General features: G+C 39.6%; 1 protein-coding gene across 1 annotated transcript in view; it reads left to right on the forward strand.

Annotated features, from left to right (window-relative positions):
- Positions 1-17,902, forward strand: part of DNAJC1 (DnaJ heat shock protein family (Hsp40) member C1) — a 122,735-nt gene that overhangs the window by 23,997 nt on the left and 80,836 nt on the right. Inside the window, exons 2-3 of the mRNA XM_040434432.1 lie at positions 9,090-9,191; positions 9,445-9,491. Of these exons, the coding sequence (XP_040290366.1) occupies positions 9,090-9,191; positions 9,445-9,491 (149 nt within the window). The remainder of the gene's footprint in view (positions 1-9,089; positions 9,192-9,444; positions 9,492-17,902) is intronic.

Here is a 17,902-nt window from a genome sequence, read left to right on the forward strand (position 1 = left end):
ACAGCTGACAGCCGAGGACCAGGAAGCGGCGAGTACAGAGCCTTCACCGCTTCCCGGTCCTCCGGTACTAATAGGCGTTTCCATAATGGCAGCGCTCATTAGTATTCCCTCCATAAGACGCAGGGGCATTTTCCCCCACTTTGTGGGGGGGGGGGGGGGGGGGGAGTGCGTATTGGGTGAAAAATTCGGTACCTGCAATTACAAAAGTATTCCGATTCAAATGGTTTGTAATATGTAGAATGTTTTGTGACGCAACCCCTTTAAATATATTTATAATTTTTTTGTACATTTTACTGCTAGAAATATTAGCCTTGACTTCTATATTTTTTGTGGCATTCTTTGTGAGGGTTAAATAAGGAGATAATTTGATAGTTGACGCCATTATAGTCATAGTGATGCCCATGATATGTACTTTTTAATTTTTTACATAATGCATTTTTAACATGTTTTATTAAAGTAAAAAAAATAAATAAAATGCTACAAAATAAATAGGGGTATTGAACCACAGCCATGCACCCACACTGTCCGCATCTATCTCCAGAACGGGGCCCCAGAAGTGAAGGAGAGCACACAGCGCATGCACAGCCACCCCTCCATTCACCACCATGGACTGCCAAAAGTAGCTGGGCCAGTGCACATCAGGTATACAAAAATTAGGTTTTGGTAGCACTACTGATCCCAGTTTTGGGGAAGACATTAGAAGTACTTTTTATAGGTGGTGGTGCACACAGGTAGGGATCCTGGCCAAAGGTCCCAGCGTCTCAATATAATATAATGATCCGCAGCACTTGCCAGTCCGCAAAAATGACAGGTTAAATTTTTTTTTTTTCTTTTTGCGGGGCTACGGAACGGAGCAACGGATGCGGACAGCACACGGAGTGCTGTCCGCATCTTTTGCGGCCCCATTGAAGTGAATGGGTCCGCATCCAAGCCGCAAAAACTGCGCCTCGGATGCGGACCAAAACAATGGTCGTGTGTGTGAGGCCTAAGACAGCAGCTATGTGGGGCTTCATTAGGCCCCCCCAGCTGCCAAAGCAACCGTTGATTTGTTGCAACGGCCAATGGGGTGGTTTGTTACCCTCTCAAACCCTGTAGGCCTCTTTCACGTCAGTGACTTGCAGAAGTGTGCTGCTTGTGGTCACCACCGACCTCTCGCCCCTTCAGTGGTTTTCCATGGTCTGCAAGTGTGTGGTGACACCACGGAAGCCTGCCCTATTCTAGTCTGTGATTACGGATCCCCCACTCGCATTATAGTCTGAGCCTGTGAAAACTACGGGCACAGCATGGATGGAAGTGGAACAAGTCTTTGGTCCATGGTTTTTGTGCTCCATTGGTAGGAGATGCTCTGGAAACGAATGTTTAGCCGTAGTGTCCATGGAATATGGAGGACACACCGAGGGCAAAAGACGGACACATGGACCAAACTCGGATCCTTCATGGACATCTTCACTGATGAACCACTGACCACCTTGTCATGGATGTCATCATGGACTCTGACATGTGAAAGAGGCCTTAGATGTTGTGGTTGCTGTTGAGGGGTTAAAGGGGTTGTCCCATGAAAAATATTCTACATTTTTCAAACCAGCACCTGGATCTGAATACTTTTGTAATTGCATGAAATAAAAAATTTAGGGGGAGACTTGGCGTAAATTAGAACTGGCTTAATTGCCCATAGAAACCAATCAGATTCCACTTTTCATTTTCACGTGTCGTCTTCTTCGCCGTGTCTCCGTTAAACGTAAACAATGGCTTCCTTTGGGGTCTGCACAGTTTAGGTAGCTGTATAATTTATGGACTCCTTTTTACAGACTGATACATTGTAACAGGGAGCAAGCTCCACGGATTCCTTTTAATTCTGCAGGTTTTTCTTCCCCTTTTGAATTGGTAAAAGGGCGTTCTTTGTGGTGTCCGCTATCGCGGGCATCCTTGGGAACACTTAAGAACCATTTGTGATAAATGACTGCAGGCAGCATTCATCAAAGCTAATGCACCTCGTATCTGCAATGCTTTGGCTGGATTGGCTCCTGTAATTACTATTTGGACCCGTCCTGGTCTTTCCTTACTTCCGTACCATCTGTATTATTTCCCGTCCTCCCTGCTGAATTCACCAGTTTGTGGATAATTCTTGAAAATCCTGACAGGTCTGTTTTAAACACATGGAGTCTTTCTGGTACGCGGTAGAATTATATATCCATGGGCTGTCAATCAAAGGGTCGCTTTCTTTGCTATGGTTTTACAATTTTTCTATTATACTATATTATTAATTTTTCAAATGTCCTGCAGCTATGATTTTCGGTTGGCTGTAATTTGCACAGTTGTAATCCAAATTTAATTTAATTTCTGTCGTCAGACACCCAAGTCAAGGTTTATGCACGTGACAAAGCCGAGTGCTGGTCCCATATGGCGCAGCACAGAGCCCTCATATGGGGACCCCATATTCTACTTTAGACACAGCATTTGATGGATAATGCACTTTTTAAAAAAATCTCTCTGCCTTTTATAAGAATATGGAGGCACCCAGAAGTACGGTATGAGTAAAATACGGATCTCTGTCCATTAGGTGTTAATTGTGGTGATGGAGTTTAAATATCATAGCAATGACTGAACCATGTGCTAAGGAGCCATCACTACTCTGTATACCGCCACATGGTGCTCTGTGCGGCACTGTATGTTGGAGAGATTTTCCCCAAAATGTGACAGAAATGGAGGTCCTTTTAAATGGGTTGTGTCATTACGACAACGTATCCGCTACCCATGGAACAGTGGATAACTGTCTGATTGGATGGAGGCCCTGTTTGCATGCAGGTCTGCTGCTCCGTTCAGCTCCATGGGACTGCCGGAGATAAGAGTACAAGCGCACTGGCAGTCCCATAGACTTGAATTGGACAGCAGCACATCAGAGTGACCGTCGAACGGGGGAGTGCCAGCCCCATGCTTGTAATCAGCTTGGGCCCCAACAGTTGGACCCCACTGATCAGAAACCTGTGGATGTAAACATGACTTTAGATCCCTTGCTCTGTTCTAGGAGACCTTATGCACTAAAGGGTTGTTGTCCGGCCTCCAAAAAACATTAGTGTACACCAGGAAACGGCTTAAAAAAACAAAACAAAAGAAAACACATTGCACCTTGTCACGACTGAAACCAGTGATTGGCTGCAGCGGTCACTTGACCTCATATTTTCCCATCTGGCTGACAAAGACAGGAGCTGTGCCGCTGAAACCAATGGCCCCTTTAAAGAGTTAGTTCACAGAGTTTTTTTGGCGAGTTTCTGCCTCAAAATCGGCTCAAAAAATTGCTAAAAACAATTCATTTCAATGGTAAGCACCTTTTTCGTGTTTTTTTTCTTCTTTTTACCACATGGAGAAAAAGGAGCTGCATGCCCTATATTGGGGCGGAATCTGCGCTGAAATTAGAGAGGACAAAACGATTCTGTAGAATCATTTCATTCAGCAGGGATCTTTAATTTACAATTTTTATTTTTATTTTTTTTTACACTGATCCGCATCAAATCACAAGCTGAAAATGCATTTTTTTTTTTTTCTGTTGGTGGACACAGTTAACTACTAAGGTTTAATGTTGAACAGGAAATGGTGTGTGTGTATATATATATATATATATATATATATATATATATATATTCCAGCTCTCATTCAGTTCCTTTATCTAATAAAATATTTAGAGCGAAAAAGACGTGTCCAAAATTGAAAAATAAATATTATTATTATTATTATTATTATTATTATTATTTGCTCCTTTTTCCCCCAGTTTAAACTGTAATTCTTGCTGGATTTTTCAGTTTTTATATTTTACTATTTTTAAATAATTCTGTAAAGTTTAACTTTTTCTAATGTCTGCAATTAATTGTGAACCCGCTTAATTAACAAATGATCAGAATTCAGAGATGTTCTGGGGGATGCAGCATGGTCTTAGATTTTTTTTTTTTTGTATCTATTCTGAAAAATAAATGATTCAAATTGGTGAAATGTCCAAAGTTTCCAAGCGATCTCTTTAATATTTGAGCTGGATGATTTATATTAAAATAAGGGCCTCTAGATGGAGCTTCAGCACTTCCAAACATTGCTCGCCACCTCATGTCTCCATCAGGAGGAGGACTGCTGCTGCTTCACACAACCTTTACATGTTGGAGGGGTTTGAAGAGTTTGTTTTGTTGCTTTTTCTTATCTTTTGTTTTTTAAAGCACATATTCATGTGACTGTCAAATGTTAGATATTCGTATACATAATTTTTATGTTTTTGTTACCTCTTAATTTCACCTAGAATTTAAATTCCTTATTGGGGGGGAAAAGCAGAAATTCCAAATGATTCTTATTAATTTTGTGCCTTTTTTTATTCTTAAAATTTTAAGCTATTTGTCTGAATCCTAAAAATACCTTTTAATGTTGTTATTATTGGAAGATGTCCTAAAATGTACATTTATGTCCATGCAGTTTGGTCACTATTACTAGTATTGGCTGCGATATTTGTGCTGCACATTGTTGTTTTACGATATACTGTACATTTTATAGATATTACACGGTATTTGATTTAGCTGTCAGTTATAAAATTAATGTGTTTCCTAAGCATTTAATTGTATTTTATCTCCAAATTAAATAACGTTTCATTTTAAGAAAGTGTTACGCAAAAGCTTATATTGCTGCATTTTTTTTTTTGTTTTGTTTTGTTTTTTAGCTTTTGTAACCAGACCTGATTTAATTAATTCCATGTTCTTGTGCTTAAATTTTCCCCACTTATTGTTAGTAGGAAAATGATCAATAAATGATTATCGATAAATCAAGAGCTGTTACACACACCACTCCTGATCTGTCCCTAGAGTTTTTGTTATTATTGCCAAAGGTACCCATAGATGTAGAGGTTTCCCTCCTACTATATTCCCTGCAGTATTTATTCAATTATGTATTTATTTATTTTTGGGAGGGTGGGGGTGCATGTGTCTTTGCGAAACAGGTTGTTGAGATACTGAAGAGGCATTTATATTTTTTATGGTTATGGCATGGTTTTTATTTTTAGTAAAAATGCTTACTTGTAGCATGCAAAGAATTCAAATGCCAGAGAGGTTAAAAAAATGTAAAATTTCTAGAGCATCACAAATTGAATTACAATTAAAAAGGAAAGTGAACAGGCATGCAAATTACAATGTATAAAATTAGATTTATCATGTTTTATTATTTACCTTTATTATCTCGTTTTAGGGCAAAATTTGAAATATTTTTATTTGGTAAAAAAAAAATTAAAAAAAATTATTTATATATATATATATATATATATATATATATATACACACACACTCATACTTAGCAGCAAAATAGGTTAAACAAGAGCTGGGCAAGCTGCTAAAATGAATCATTCAGTGCACAGGCATTTGCCAGTAGATACACAGTGAAGAGACTGGGAAAATAAAATCTTAAATTCAGGAGACTGGAAAACCACGCTGTAAGGTTGAGTTTATACATTAAGATTTTGGCAGCAGACAGATGAGATCCTGATACATGTACTTTATTATCAGGAGGGTCATTGTGAGGCGCCCATTTACACACAGATTTTTTTTTTTTTCTCAGGATAGAAACTGGTTTAAACGAGAAAATGTATTGATGGTATCGTAATATAGCTCTGCTGTTTCCCATTGCAGTTATTTTTCTGATCGGATTACATCTTTTGTAATAGTAGTGGCCACTGGTCAGAGCATTTCTTGGTAAGCCAGGACACTTTTTACAGCTCAATGTGATTCAGTTTTTATATTTTTTATATTTATATTATTTTATATATTGTACATTTTTTTGTGTGCACTTTTTAATAGAATTGTTTTCCCAAGTTAATTTATTATACTGGAATATTTGTCTGTGAATTATGATTTAAACAGATCTGTGTGTGTGTATAATATATATATATATATATATATATATATATATATATATATATATATATATAAAATTTATTTTATGCACTTATATAGTGCTATATTCCGCAGTGCTTTACAGAGAGTGGGAGAAAACCAGAGAACCTGGGGGATATAGATAGAGAGATAGATATAGATATATATAATATATATATCTATCTCTATGTCAAAATATTTACAAGTGTCGGAGGTCAGTGCCAGTGAAAGGAGAAAGGAGATCTTATTTTTTATTTTTTTGGCAATATAGTGACTCCTTTTTGGAACTGTTTCATAAAATAATTTTCATTTTTTTATTTTGAATCACAAAACAATGCTGTATGTTGATGTTCTGTACTTTCTTAGCAATAATTTCTATAGCCTATTAAAAGCAGTCTAATTTTTGAATGCCAGCCTGTGTGGTCCCAATATCCAGACCCAATAGCAATCCACCGCATAAAAAGTTAGGAATCGTGCACTTAAAATAGTGTAGAGCACTTTATTGAAGCTCCAAACATGGACATGTGGCATTGCTTTGGGCACACACCATACAGGTCAGTATGAAAATATATGTCTCAAAAGGATCTTGTCGTCAAATATACCCACAATGATCTGCATGGCTTGATTAAGGGTCTGTGCCCGAAACATTCCCATATGTCTGTTGTGAGTGCTTCAGTAGAGTTTTTCACCCGCCATTAAAAATAGTACTCATTGGATGTGCATTGAGAGGTTTACGTCATGGACAAATACAGTCAGATGGGATCTTGCCACAGTGCTAGTATCCACAAGCAACGGGCAGCGGTGCTCCGTTAATTTCTATAGCCCCTCCTTGGAAGTCTAAGCTTACAGATCCCTTTTGACTCTGTCTCCTTTCAGGAATCCACTTGGAATAAAATGTTTACATTTTGATATCAACATTTAATCCTTAATATTTTGAAATCATTTTTGTACTAAATTTTGTGTTAAAAAAAAAAAATTGCAAGAAAAAACCAGCTCAGTGGTCAGCACTGGTGCCTTGCAGAGCTGGGGTCCTGGGTTCGAATCCGACCAAGGACAACATCTGCATGGAGTCTGTATGTTCTCCCTGTGTTTCCGTGGGTTTCCTCCCACACTCCAAAGACCTAATAAGTAACTTAGATTGTGAGCCCCACAGAATGATGCTAATGTCTGTAAAGCGCTGCGGAATATGTTGGCGCTGTATAAAATAAATGGTGCTTAGTTTTGTGGGGGGGTTTTCAAACTTTTTTTTGAGCTAGATTCTTGTTGCTTTTACTATTGATACCCCCAAACAATCATCCAGCATTTTTTATTTATTTTTTTATGTTCCTGATGAAGGTTGTTTGCAGGGTGCTTACAAGAATTTCATATCTGATATTTATGTAGTGGACAGCAGGGCTGCCAACCAGAATTTTCTTTTTTTCTGGACAACTTATCCCAAAATCACAGACCGCCAACATTCAATAATAATCCATGTCTATAACTCAATATACTCATAAGAACTTATTACCAGCATTTACTATGAGCTGCGAAATGATGAAAATTACCACCTAAATAATCTAGTCAAGTACCACCAGCCAAAAAAAATAAAAAATCACGAACACATGTTTTTTTTTCACAGGGACAGGAAAAATGTTGCCTATTTTTACGGACTGTCCAGAAATTTCTGGACAGTTGGCAACCCTGGTGGGCAGATTAAGGCTAGGTCTACACGACAATGTTGCGCGACAAATGAGAATTTTTGTAATGATAGTCTATAGTGTCGCACTGCGACATGCTGCGACGCGACAGTCACAAAAAATCTATTTGAGATCGATTTTTCTGCGACTGTCGCGTCACAGTCGCAACATGTCGCATTGCGACACCATAGACTATCATAAGAATTGTCTCATGACATTGGTGTGGCAAATGTTGCAGTGTAGTTGTGCCCTATATGTCGCCTAAGGCTAGGTCTACACGACGACCTTTCGCGCGACAATTTTTATAATGATTGTCTATGGTGTCGCACTGTGACGTGCGACATGCTGCAACGCGACAGTCGCAAAAAATCCATTCGAGATGGATTTTTCTGTGACTTTCGCAGTCGCAGCATGTTGCATTGCGACACCATAGAGTAGACTACCATTATAAAAATTGTCTCGCGACATTGGTGCGACATAATGTCGTGCAACAAATTTTGCAGTGCAGTTGTGCGCTATCTGTCGCGCGACTTATTGTCGTCGTGTGGCCCTAGCCTAAAAGCAAAGTACTCCACGGTCTGATCAGATCTGAATTCAGGGTTTGGGTGTTACATATGGACCCTAAGCTGGTGCTTTATTGTAGGCCATGCCAGCATTTACTATTATTCAGTATCTATAACCAGTGCATTAAAGGACAGCGAACCCATTAATATGTAATGAGGAAAATATTGTAGTAATGTAATTTTGGTTTCTGAAATGTTTAGGGAAATTTGTAGACACAAAGAACCAATAATTGGGATAAGGTTTTGACGATGCAGGGGGTTTATATATCTTGTAGTGAATCCATTTATTTATTTATTTTATTTATTTTATTTTATTTATTTATTTATTTGGAAGCCATCCATTAAACATCTATAACTGTAATACTATTTAACATTCTGAAAGGGACAGTTCCTCAATAAATAGATGCATTTTAATTTAAAACATGCAAAATATTTCCTTTTTTTTTTTTTTTTTTTTTTTTTTTTAAGATATCCATACAGAATATAATTTACAAGATATATATATACAGTTTTGAATTGTTTTTGTTTTGAATAAATAGATTTTTTGTGGAATTTCAGTGCCGTCCATCCTGACTCGTGTACACGCACCCCACTCGTATGGAGCCCTCTTTGCTTTTGTCTTCTGGGAATGAAAGCCATGCATTCCTAAGTCGTCTCTCTGTCTTGTAAAGATTTGCAGGTTGCTAAGTCTTTGGGTGTAAAGAAAATAATATCTACTTTACAATGGGTGAAGATATGATATTCAAGGAGAAGTTTGGAAGAAAGTGAAATTAGGCTGAATGATTGTTCATTCATGTGGGTCTCTCTGGCTTGTTCCCTGATCTCTCGAATTACATTGCCTTAGGTCCTGAGCTTGGTTGGCTATCTCTACATCTTAACGAGGCTCTGGGAATTTCAGCTTCTTTACAAAAGTTTGCTTTGTGTTCCCTCATCTCCCTCCCACCTCTTCTTGTTTGCAGGATGCTACAGCTGCTGACATCAGAAAAGCCTATCGCAAGCTCTCCTTAACGCTGCACCCGGACAAGAATAAAGAAGAAAATGCAGAGACTCAGTTCAGACAAGTAAGTCCATAATGTATCTTGGGGGCATTTATCAACTTTTTTTATTTTATTTATTTTGTTGGTTTTGTTTTTTTATTTTAAATATATATATATTTTTTAATACAATTGCGATGTCACAAATCTAGATAATTTTAAAATAATTTTTCTGTGGCAAGGAAACGGTACGATTTGTGATCCTTCACTCTTTTGGTCACCACAAGTAACTGTTGTAAAACCTTTATTTTTAAGCAATTCTTTTTGAATTCTATTCTAGTTGGTGACAATCTATGAAGTATTAAAAGATGAAGAACGACGAGCAAGGTAAGGAACTTCTTAATGTATATAATGTGATTTGTTCGTATCGATCACTACACGTTTGGCCTAAAATAGTTGCAACAGAGGCGGCTTACTGCAGTTGATGATGATTATTTTTGTATCTAATAATCTGTTTACTGGGCATTTTCGGGTATTTTATTGCCCGATTTATATGAATTTTGTTTTAACCTGCAAATGCTGTAAATTGGTTCATCACAGTGGATGTATATCAGTAGGTGTGAGGTGATAAGGGAGCTGCCACACGTTCAGGTTTTTAGAAACCAAAATCGGGAATAGATCATAAGAGGAGAAAGGGTATTAGGGATTGATACTACATTATTTTAAAAAAAAATTATTCCGTTCCTGGTTTTGACTGCATCACAAAACTTGACCTTGTGGCAGCACCCTTAGGTTGGCATTTATTTTTAAGGGCTCATGCACACGAACGTATTTTCCTTCCCTGTCCGTTACAGGTTTTTTTGCACACTGTATGCGGAACCATTCATTTCAATGGGTCCACACACAAAAAAAAGGAAGTTACTCTGTGTGCATTCCGTTTCCATATGTCTGTTCCGCAAAAAAATACGGACAAGGATAGGACTGTTCTATTAGGGGCCAGCTGTTCCGTTCCACAAAATACGGAATGCACACTGACGTCATCTGTATTTTTTGCGGACCGCATAATACATACAGCCGTGTGCATGAGCCCTAAGGCTTGGTATATTTTAGTTGTGTTATATTTACTTTTTTCATTTTAGATCACTGCCAAACTTTATTGTGTGATCATGGACTACCAGATTTTTTTCACTCTGTGCCCCAGTCCTGTTACTAAGAAATGAAGTATCTATGGATACCTGTGTTTTTTTGTTTTTTTGTTTGTTTTTTATATACAAGAAGCCAGTGTTTGCACTTGCCATAGGCATGAGATTCAGGCTTGGTACATTGCTGCAGGCACACATGCACGGGCAACAAACCAGATCCTTCATAGACTCTCAGCACTGCCTTAATATCAGCTGTTTGCTAACATTAATTTTCTTATTTACTCATCTCCGACACTTCATTAGACACACTTTTTGGCCATGATGCCTGGCACCAAACCACCGTACAGCCTGAAGTGTGGGCTCTAAACCCTGCCAAGCCTGAGGATCTTTATCTCCACGCTGGTCCAGTCAGTATTACAGCGCTCCTTCTAGACCGAGCGCGTTGACATTTCTCAACCCGATAAAGTGCAATCCATCATTCTGTGCAGAGTATAAAAGGCCTGATGTCATTTAATGGTATCCAAAGTATTTGTCGTAGATCCCATTGTAATTGTAAGAAAAATCCTTCCCCTCTCGGAGTGCTTAGAGTTCCTCTTCACTTAAAGCATTCTATAAGCTCCCCCATTCATCACTTGGCTGTTAGAGACTAGCTTGCGTCACTTGGTAAGTGGCATAGTTTGAGCCTTCTAGATACAAATTATCATCTATAGTACATGTGGAGGCTGCGTAGAAATTTTCTGTATTGCGAAAAAGTTTTTCTTATGTGTTTTTTACCTTCCAGTCTGAGCGATAAAAACACATGGGTTATGCAATTCTCCAAACTAGCGTCCTGGGAAGAATGTGTCTTAGAAGGTATCTGCTTATCTTCACTCCGTCTTTGGCGACCGCCCAGTTTATTTTCGCACACAACTTCAGCCGACCTTTATTGGTTTATTATACAGCACCTTCTCTTTTTTGGCCCGGTGCCTCGATTTTGCTGGAGGCAAGCAGTAATCCCCCATAAACACTTAATCTTTTGGGCCGTTTTAGTAATCGAGATAAAATAAATAAATATATAAATAACTGAGCTATTTCTTCTTAACCTTATTGCATAGGGAATAGGCTTTTTGTTGGGGGGGGGGGGGGAATTGGGGGTGAACAGGAGAAACAAGGTATCTAGAGAAGGGGAACGATGAACTATGTCATTGTTAAGACTGTGGAGATAAAGGCTTATACATTTCTGCATATGTTTTTTCCTTTTTTTTTTTTTTTTTGTAAACTTAAGTTTATTTTTGATGCCTGATTAATTTACGACTGCAGGGCAGAGACCTATCTTGCGTGTCACGAATATGGTAATTCATTTGCAGGAATTTCCAGTCCTCGTTATTACTACGTTGGCTGAGTCATCATGCCGCTGAACATGGTTATTTTTTTTTTTACGTCATTTTAGGTTTGATTGGGCAATCTAACAAGTACCACCGTACGAGTGATGTGCCGGCCGTGCGTTTTTAGGCTCTTTCCATTATAACATTGGTATTTGTAGTTTATTAGCCAGCAGTTGGCATTGAGACAAGGTACAATGCCCCAACAGAGAGCGCGAGATTCCGAATGCAAAAAAGCAGATTTCTTTTTAGCACAGCTAATGAAACCTGTCAGGAATAATAGAAAAGGCAATTGAGCGTGCATTTTATTGGTACAGCTCATAGGACCTAGGTATACACTGTGTTTCCGGTCCATTTGGCACAGAGAGTGTTAACATTGTCTTTGCGGTTTCTGATATCACCACCTTACTGTACCTTTAAGCACAAATTATAATTTTTTTTTTTTCTTGATTTGAAAAGTTTTTACAAGATAAGGGGGCGTTGTGTACTTTGGTAAACCCTAGTGCACTGATCAATGCGTAAGTGCGGTCACATGTAATGCGTTTTTGTAATAGTCTCCACCACGTGAAATTTGCATAGAAATAGGGAGTAACTCGATGACGACAGCTACCTCCTATCCACAGAATACACTCGGGACCCCAGTAGAGCAAGAGGTGTGACTGTGTCTGATGCTGCAGCTCCGTCCATTCTAGTAGATTTCTACAGATCGTACGTTAATGACCTATCAATATGGGCCACCAACATAAAACCTCCTTTAAAGGAAATTTGTCACCAAAATTTTTATCTGCCAGTTAAAACCTGATATTAACACATCTCCTTTTTTCTAATCAGTTTTTTTTTTTACTGATTGCAGATTTTTTTTTAATTCAATTTCCTGAACATGATTATGGGGGCGGCCATCTTGCCTAGAAAGCATTAAGAAAATGTCTTTATGGCAGCCCAGTGGTCAGGAGGGGACCTCAGTGACTTCTATGGGAGAGGTTTCTAGGCCGCTCTGTGACCTGTGCAGAGGCCATTGTACAAGGGAAGAATAGAGAAGCTCTGACAATCCCCTATTGTGAATGGTGGATCCTGTCTTATCTATACACAGAGGTGATATCATTATAGGCAGAATTAGAATGACAGATAAGCAGATAACTGCAGGAAAGTGATCTGTACAGACCAAGAAGTGGTGTCAATTATTATTCTTAGTGGCCAGTGCGAAAACTGCAGGAACTTATGTTTTTGTTTAAGTATAGATATTGAAAATTAAAAAATAACATGATCAAAAATTCTTTAAAAATATGTGAAACATAAGAACGAGATTTAAACAATAGGTCAATCTCTGATGACACATTCCCTTTAGGGTAACTGCACACGATGCAGATTATGTACAGGTTTTCTGCACAGATTTTCGTACCATCAAAGCGAATGAGATTTGACAAATCTCATGTAGACTTTGCTTTATTCTTCCGTGCGGAAATTGACCTGCTGTGTGGATTTTAAAATCCACAGCTTATCAATTGTTTGTGCGATTCCGCACCCTCTTTAGAGCTGTTTTCTTCTTAGACTTTAAAGGGTTTGTCATAAGCAAAGTCCATAACCAAAAACCGCACAAAATTACGGTTTTAGTACACCTCTTTTGTGCGGTTTTTGGTGCAGATTTTCTTGTGGATTTTCTGCATACAAAGCAAATGCTAATAGTACATAGAGGAAGAGACAATTGTGCAATTGGTTGCAAGCGTGAAATAACAAACTTCCTATTTCATAGTTAACTATTTCCGGTTATGTGTTTCAGGCTCTGAGCGTTATTCACATTTTATGTCTCTGATTAAACCCCGGCCACAGTAAACTGTATGTAAGCAATGTGCTCATCCCCGTATCAGATGTGCAGCTGCAGTGTCACTCATTGTCATTCCTCCACCTATCGTAATATCCGCCTCGTGTTATTAAGGCTACTGATGGCAGCTGGTGGCTCAGATGTAATAAGATATAAGTGGGGGGGGAGGCAGATCTGGAAAATACGAAAAGATCTTCTGATAATAAAGTGAGTTAGCATGCCGTTTTATTGAATAAGTGGTACAGATGTAGCAGAGCTGAGTTTATTTGGTTTTGTGAGCTGTGTTGTTGCTTTGCGTCATCTGTGACTACAAAGAAGTGATACAAGTATCTGCTAGGACAGCGCACAACAGAATTGGCTCTGCTACGTCTGTCTTATAATGGTCATGTCATGATGGCAGGTTATTTATTGCACAGAGGGGCAGATTCGCCAATTCTGTAGGTGGCCTAACCTTAGACCAGCACATATGGCTCAGGCTGGATGATAAATCAGGGGCAGGACAGACACCTTTTGTCTAACTTTGTACCAACCGGAGGTTTTCTTACTTTCAGACAGAATTTTACACCGTATTTTAGCCCAAAAGACGCATCTCGGACCACGGCCTTTTTACCACAAAGGTGAATAGGGCAGTTTTCTGAACACTTTCTTAAAAGAAAAGCTGTTTCCCAATAGCAACCAGTCCCAAGACAGCATAAAAATGAAAGCTGTGCTATGATTGGTTGAGACGGACAGTCAATCACAGTTTTTTATTCTTTTAGATACTTAAAAGGGTTATCCTGGAAAAGATGATGATGATGATGACTTATCATCCTCAGGACAGGTCATTATCACATCAGCGTGTATCCGAGTCCCGGCATTCCCTCTGATCAGCTCTTTCAGGGAGCCGCTGCCGAAACCGGAGCTCTGTTGATTGCTGCGGGCTCCCAGCAGATTTCCAAGCATAGCGCCGTACATTGTATAGTGGCTGTGCTTGGAATTGCAGCTCAGCCCCATTGATATGAATGTTTGATGTAAGGTGACATCACTGGCCTACAAAGAAGCTGCGGCGGTCACGGAGTCCTCCCAGACTCTTGTAATAGCTAATTGGGGGTTGGATAGCTCATCAATATTTTTTCCCGGAAAACCCTTTTAATAAACTTCCCCCTGTGTTTTCGGACAGAATTGATAGATAAAAGCAGCGCGGTGGCTCAGTGGTTAGCACTGGTGCCTTGCAGCGCTGGGGTCCTGGGTTCGTATACGACCAAGAACAACATCTGCATGGAGTCTGTATGTTCTCCCCGTGTTTGTGTGGGTTTCCTCCAGGTTCTCCGGTTTCCTCCCACACTCCAAAGACATACTGATAGGGAACTTAGATTGTGAGCCCCATTGGGGACAGTCCAAAGCTAATGTCTGTAAAGCGCTGCAGAATATAGTAGTGCTATATAAATAAGGGTACAGGGGTATGTGCAAGTTCCCTCTGCAAATTCACTGCAGAATAATCGGTAGAAATCCAAGAATTCGGGTTCAGATCTGCATGTTTCCACTGCCAAAGGTCCGCATGGGGAGCAGCCCTGTGCATTGGGGATAACTGGTATCAGGTTTTCCAAGTGGAATGTGGGTCAAAAAGGGTCGCTGCTTGCAGATATTGACGCCAAATACAATCTTCATGGAAAATCCACTGGGTGCTCAAACCCTGAATATCATCTTAAAGTGTCCTAACTGCCCCTGTTGTCCATTGCAGCCAATCACAATGCATCAATACATTTTTTCAGAACAGTGCAAGAAATGAAGCCGAGCTCCGATTGGTTATGGCGAACAAGGCCAAGTGTATAGTCAGAGTTCAAGCCCTTTGGGTGTCAGAAAATTTGCAGTGGGCACCTATGGAATTTCCGATTACCACCACCCTATGCTCACATTTGGACTACATTGCACTGAAAGGGGTTACCCCATGATTAATGTAAAAAATAAATTAATATTGGATATAATATGGTACATGACGATCTCTTTTTAACAAACTTAGGACCAGCCCAGTACTCGCATGGATCCAGAGACCCCCCCCCCCCCCCCCCATCCCCATCAATTGCTCAGCTGGCAACTTAGAGGGTGTGTCCTGTCTGCTGCAGCTGGTTGCAGTTGAAGGATGGAACTGAGCGTGTGCGTCCATCTCACTGAGCTGGACAGAGAAATTAGAAAGATTACAAATAGCAGGTGCTATACAGATACCTTTTTATTAAATAGCTCACTGTCTGTGCTAAGTTTTTAATTACATGCAATTGCAAAAGAAAAATGTAGGAAATTTTTCACTGGGCAAGGTGTGTGTTCCTGGACATGGTCACTGCAACCAGCACGAAACTCTCCATTGTTGACATTGGTGGATAAGAAACAATGTTACTATTACAAAGTCCATTTTCATATTGTATTATTATTTTATTTTTTTGCAGCACTATTTTTAAAGCTGGGTTGAGCATGCCATGCCAGAGTTTCTGACCACCCCTGTTGGCTGGGATCTAGCGGCAGCGTCCTTTTACATTCTTGTGTAGTGAAAGGCTTCTGTATAGCGGTGCAGTGTATTCCAGCTCTGTGCAGAGGGCTCATTAGACTTGCTTTACACTGAATGCGCACACTGGCTGCTGCTCCCCCCCCCCCACTCCACTCCACATGTTCGTTAACAATGCAAAGAATCCTGCCTTGCTTCTCTTCTGGGTATGAGAGTCACATTGTTGATCCCTGTGTAAAAGGGTGGTGGGGGGGGGGGAATAACGCTGTTCACCCCAGCATCAATGTGCGCGCCATATACTTAACATACAAACAGCTTTAACGCTCTATGTAGGAGCAAAATAAACTCCTTAAGACCTTCCTGATAATGCTTTACTTATTTTCTCTACCTTCTACTGGACAGATTCTTCCCCCGATCCTGCAAAGGGCCTTTTACATGGGACATTCGTTCAGCTGATCATGTAAACACTTGACCCATCAGCCGACAAACAAGCAAATGCTGGTCTGACAGCCGGTGGGATCTTTCATGCAAGCATCCAAATGCTTTCCAGTCTGCAGCACATCTGCCAATGTAAAAGGGCAATGTGCTGTAAGATTGTGCGGCCATTGGCTTCCATGGGCGGGTAGGGTCGTGACCATGTTCCACAGCTGGACTGCATGCTCTTGACCTAATGAGCATTCACTATAATAATGATATTGATAATATGCGGTAATTTATCCTTATATGTAAAATAAAATGTAACACATAAACTACCCGAAAATTATGCTGATCAGGCTATTAGATTTTCAGATTAGCCATAAGAATCAGGCTGATGCCACTACACATCTCCCACAAGCTTGGTGAATTATTATTCTTCACAATCCAATGAAAACTCTGATATGTCCAATAAAACAAAAATCCTTTGAAAACATTTCAGAAGGTTTTAGTTTAAAGGGATTTTCCCATAAAAAATATTCTCCTGTTTAAAAAACCAACACCCGGATCTGAATACTTTTGTAATTGCATGTAATTCAAAATTTAGTTTAGCTACTGAGTTATTCCATAAAAACTATCTGTATAGCGCCACCTGCTGTTTGGTTTTCCTTATTTCTTTGACCTGCTCACTGAGATGGCCGCACATGCTCAGTTTCATACTTCAACTGCCTCCTGAGCTGTGATGGGGAGAGCATGGGCACGCCCCCTGAGCTGTGATAGGGAGAGCATGGGCACGCCCCCTGAGCTGTGAAAGGGAGAACATGGACACGCCCCCTTAGCTGCTGCAGAAAAGACACTCCCCTTGAGCTGCCAGTTTGATATAAATCTAGCAGAGCAATGAATGGGGAGATCTCTGGATCCATGTGAGGTACAGGGCTGGTTCTGCCATTGTTAGAAAGAGGTTGTCATGTTCTGTATGATGTCTGATAACCCCTTTAAATATCTGATATTTTAGGCATCAAAATCCTTGCGCCAGGCATTAACTAAAAACGTTGTGAACTATTTTATGAAGATTTATTGCTGTGGTGTCACTTTTATTGATCATTTGTCATATTACTTGCTTTTTATACTTGTCCGCTTTAGAATCTGAATATATAGATCACACCATTTTTATTTTTTTTATTTTTTATGTTTTGCTACAAAATAGGGAATTTTGTGCTCCATTTTGCTTGTGATGTGAAAGTGATTGCACAAATGGCGGAATGCGTTTTGTGGAAAAATCCAAAATGGTTCCCTTGTGTATACCTATGGAGTTTGAATTTGTCTAAAAAGCTATGCATCTGTGTTCCTCTTCGGAAAAAGGTAACGTGTTCCGGATTTTGTGCAGCTCAATTTCTCCAAAGATTTTGATGGGAAATCGTAATTCGCAATGAAATCTGCATCGAAATGTGCAATAAAATCCTCGTGAACTTCAAGATACGCGTATGTGAATTTGGGTGTGTATTTTTTACGTAGCGTGTGAGGTATATGCACACTAGATCTGCCGACACATTCTATGTTTCTATGTAGTGGCAAATCCGGAATAA

Source organism: Bufo bufo, chromosome 5 (genome assembly GCF_905171765.1).
Source record: "Bufo bufo chromosome 5, aBufBuf1.1, whole genome shotgun sequence".
In the NCBI taxonomy this organism is placed as follows: Eukaryota; Metazoa; Chordata; class Amphibia; order Anura; family Bufonidae; genus Bufo; species Bufo bufo.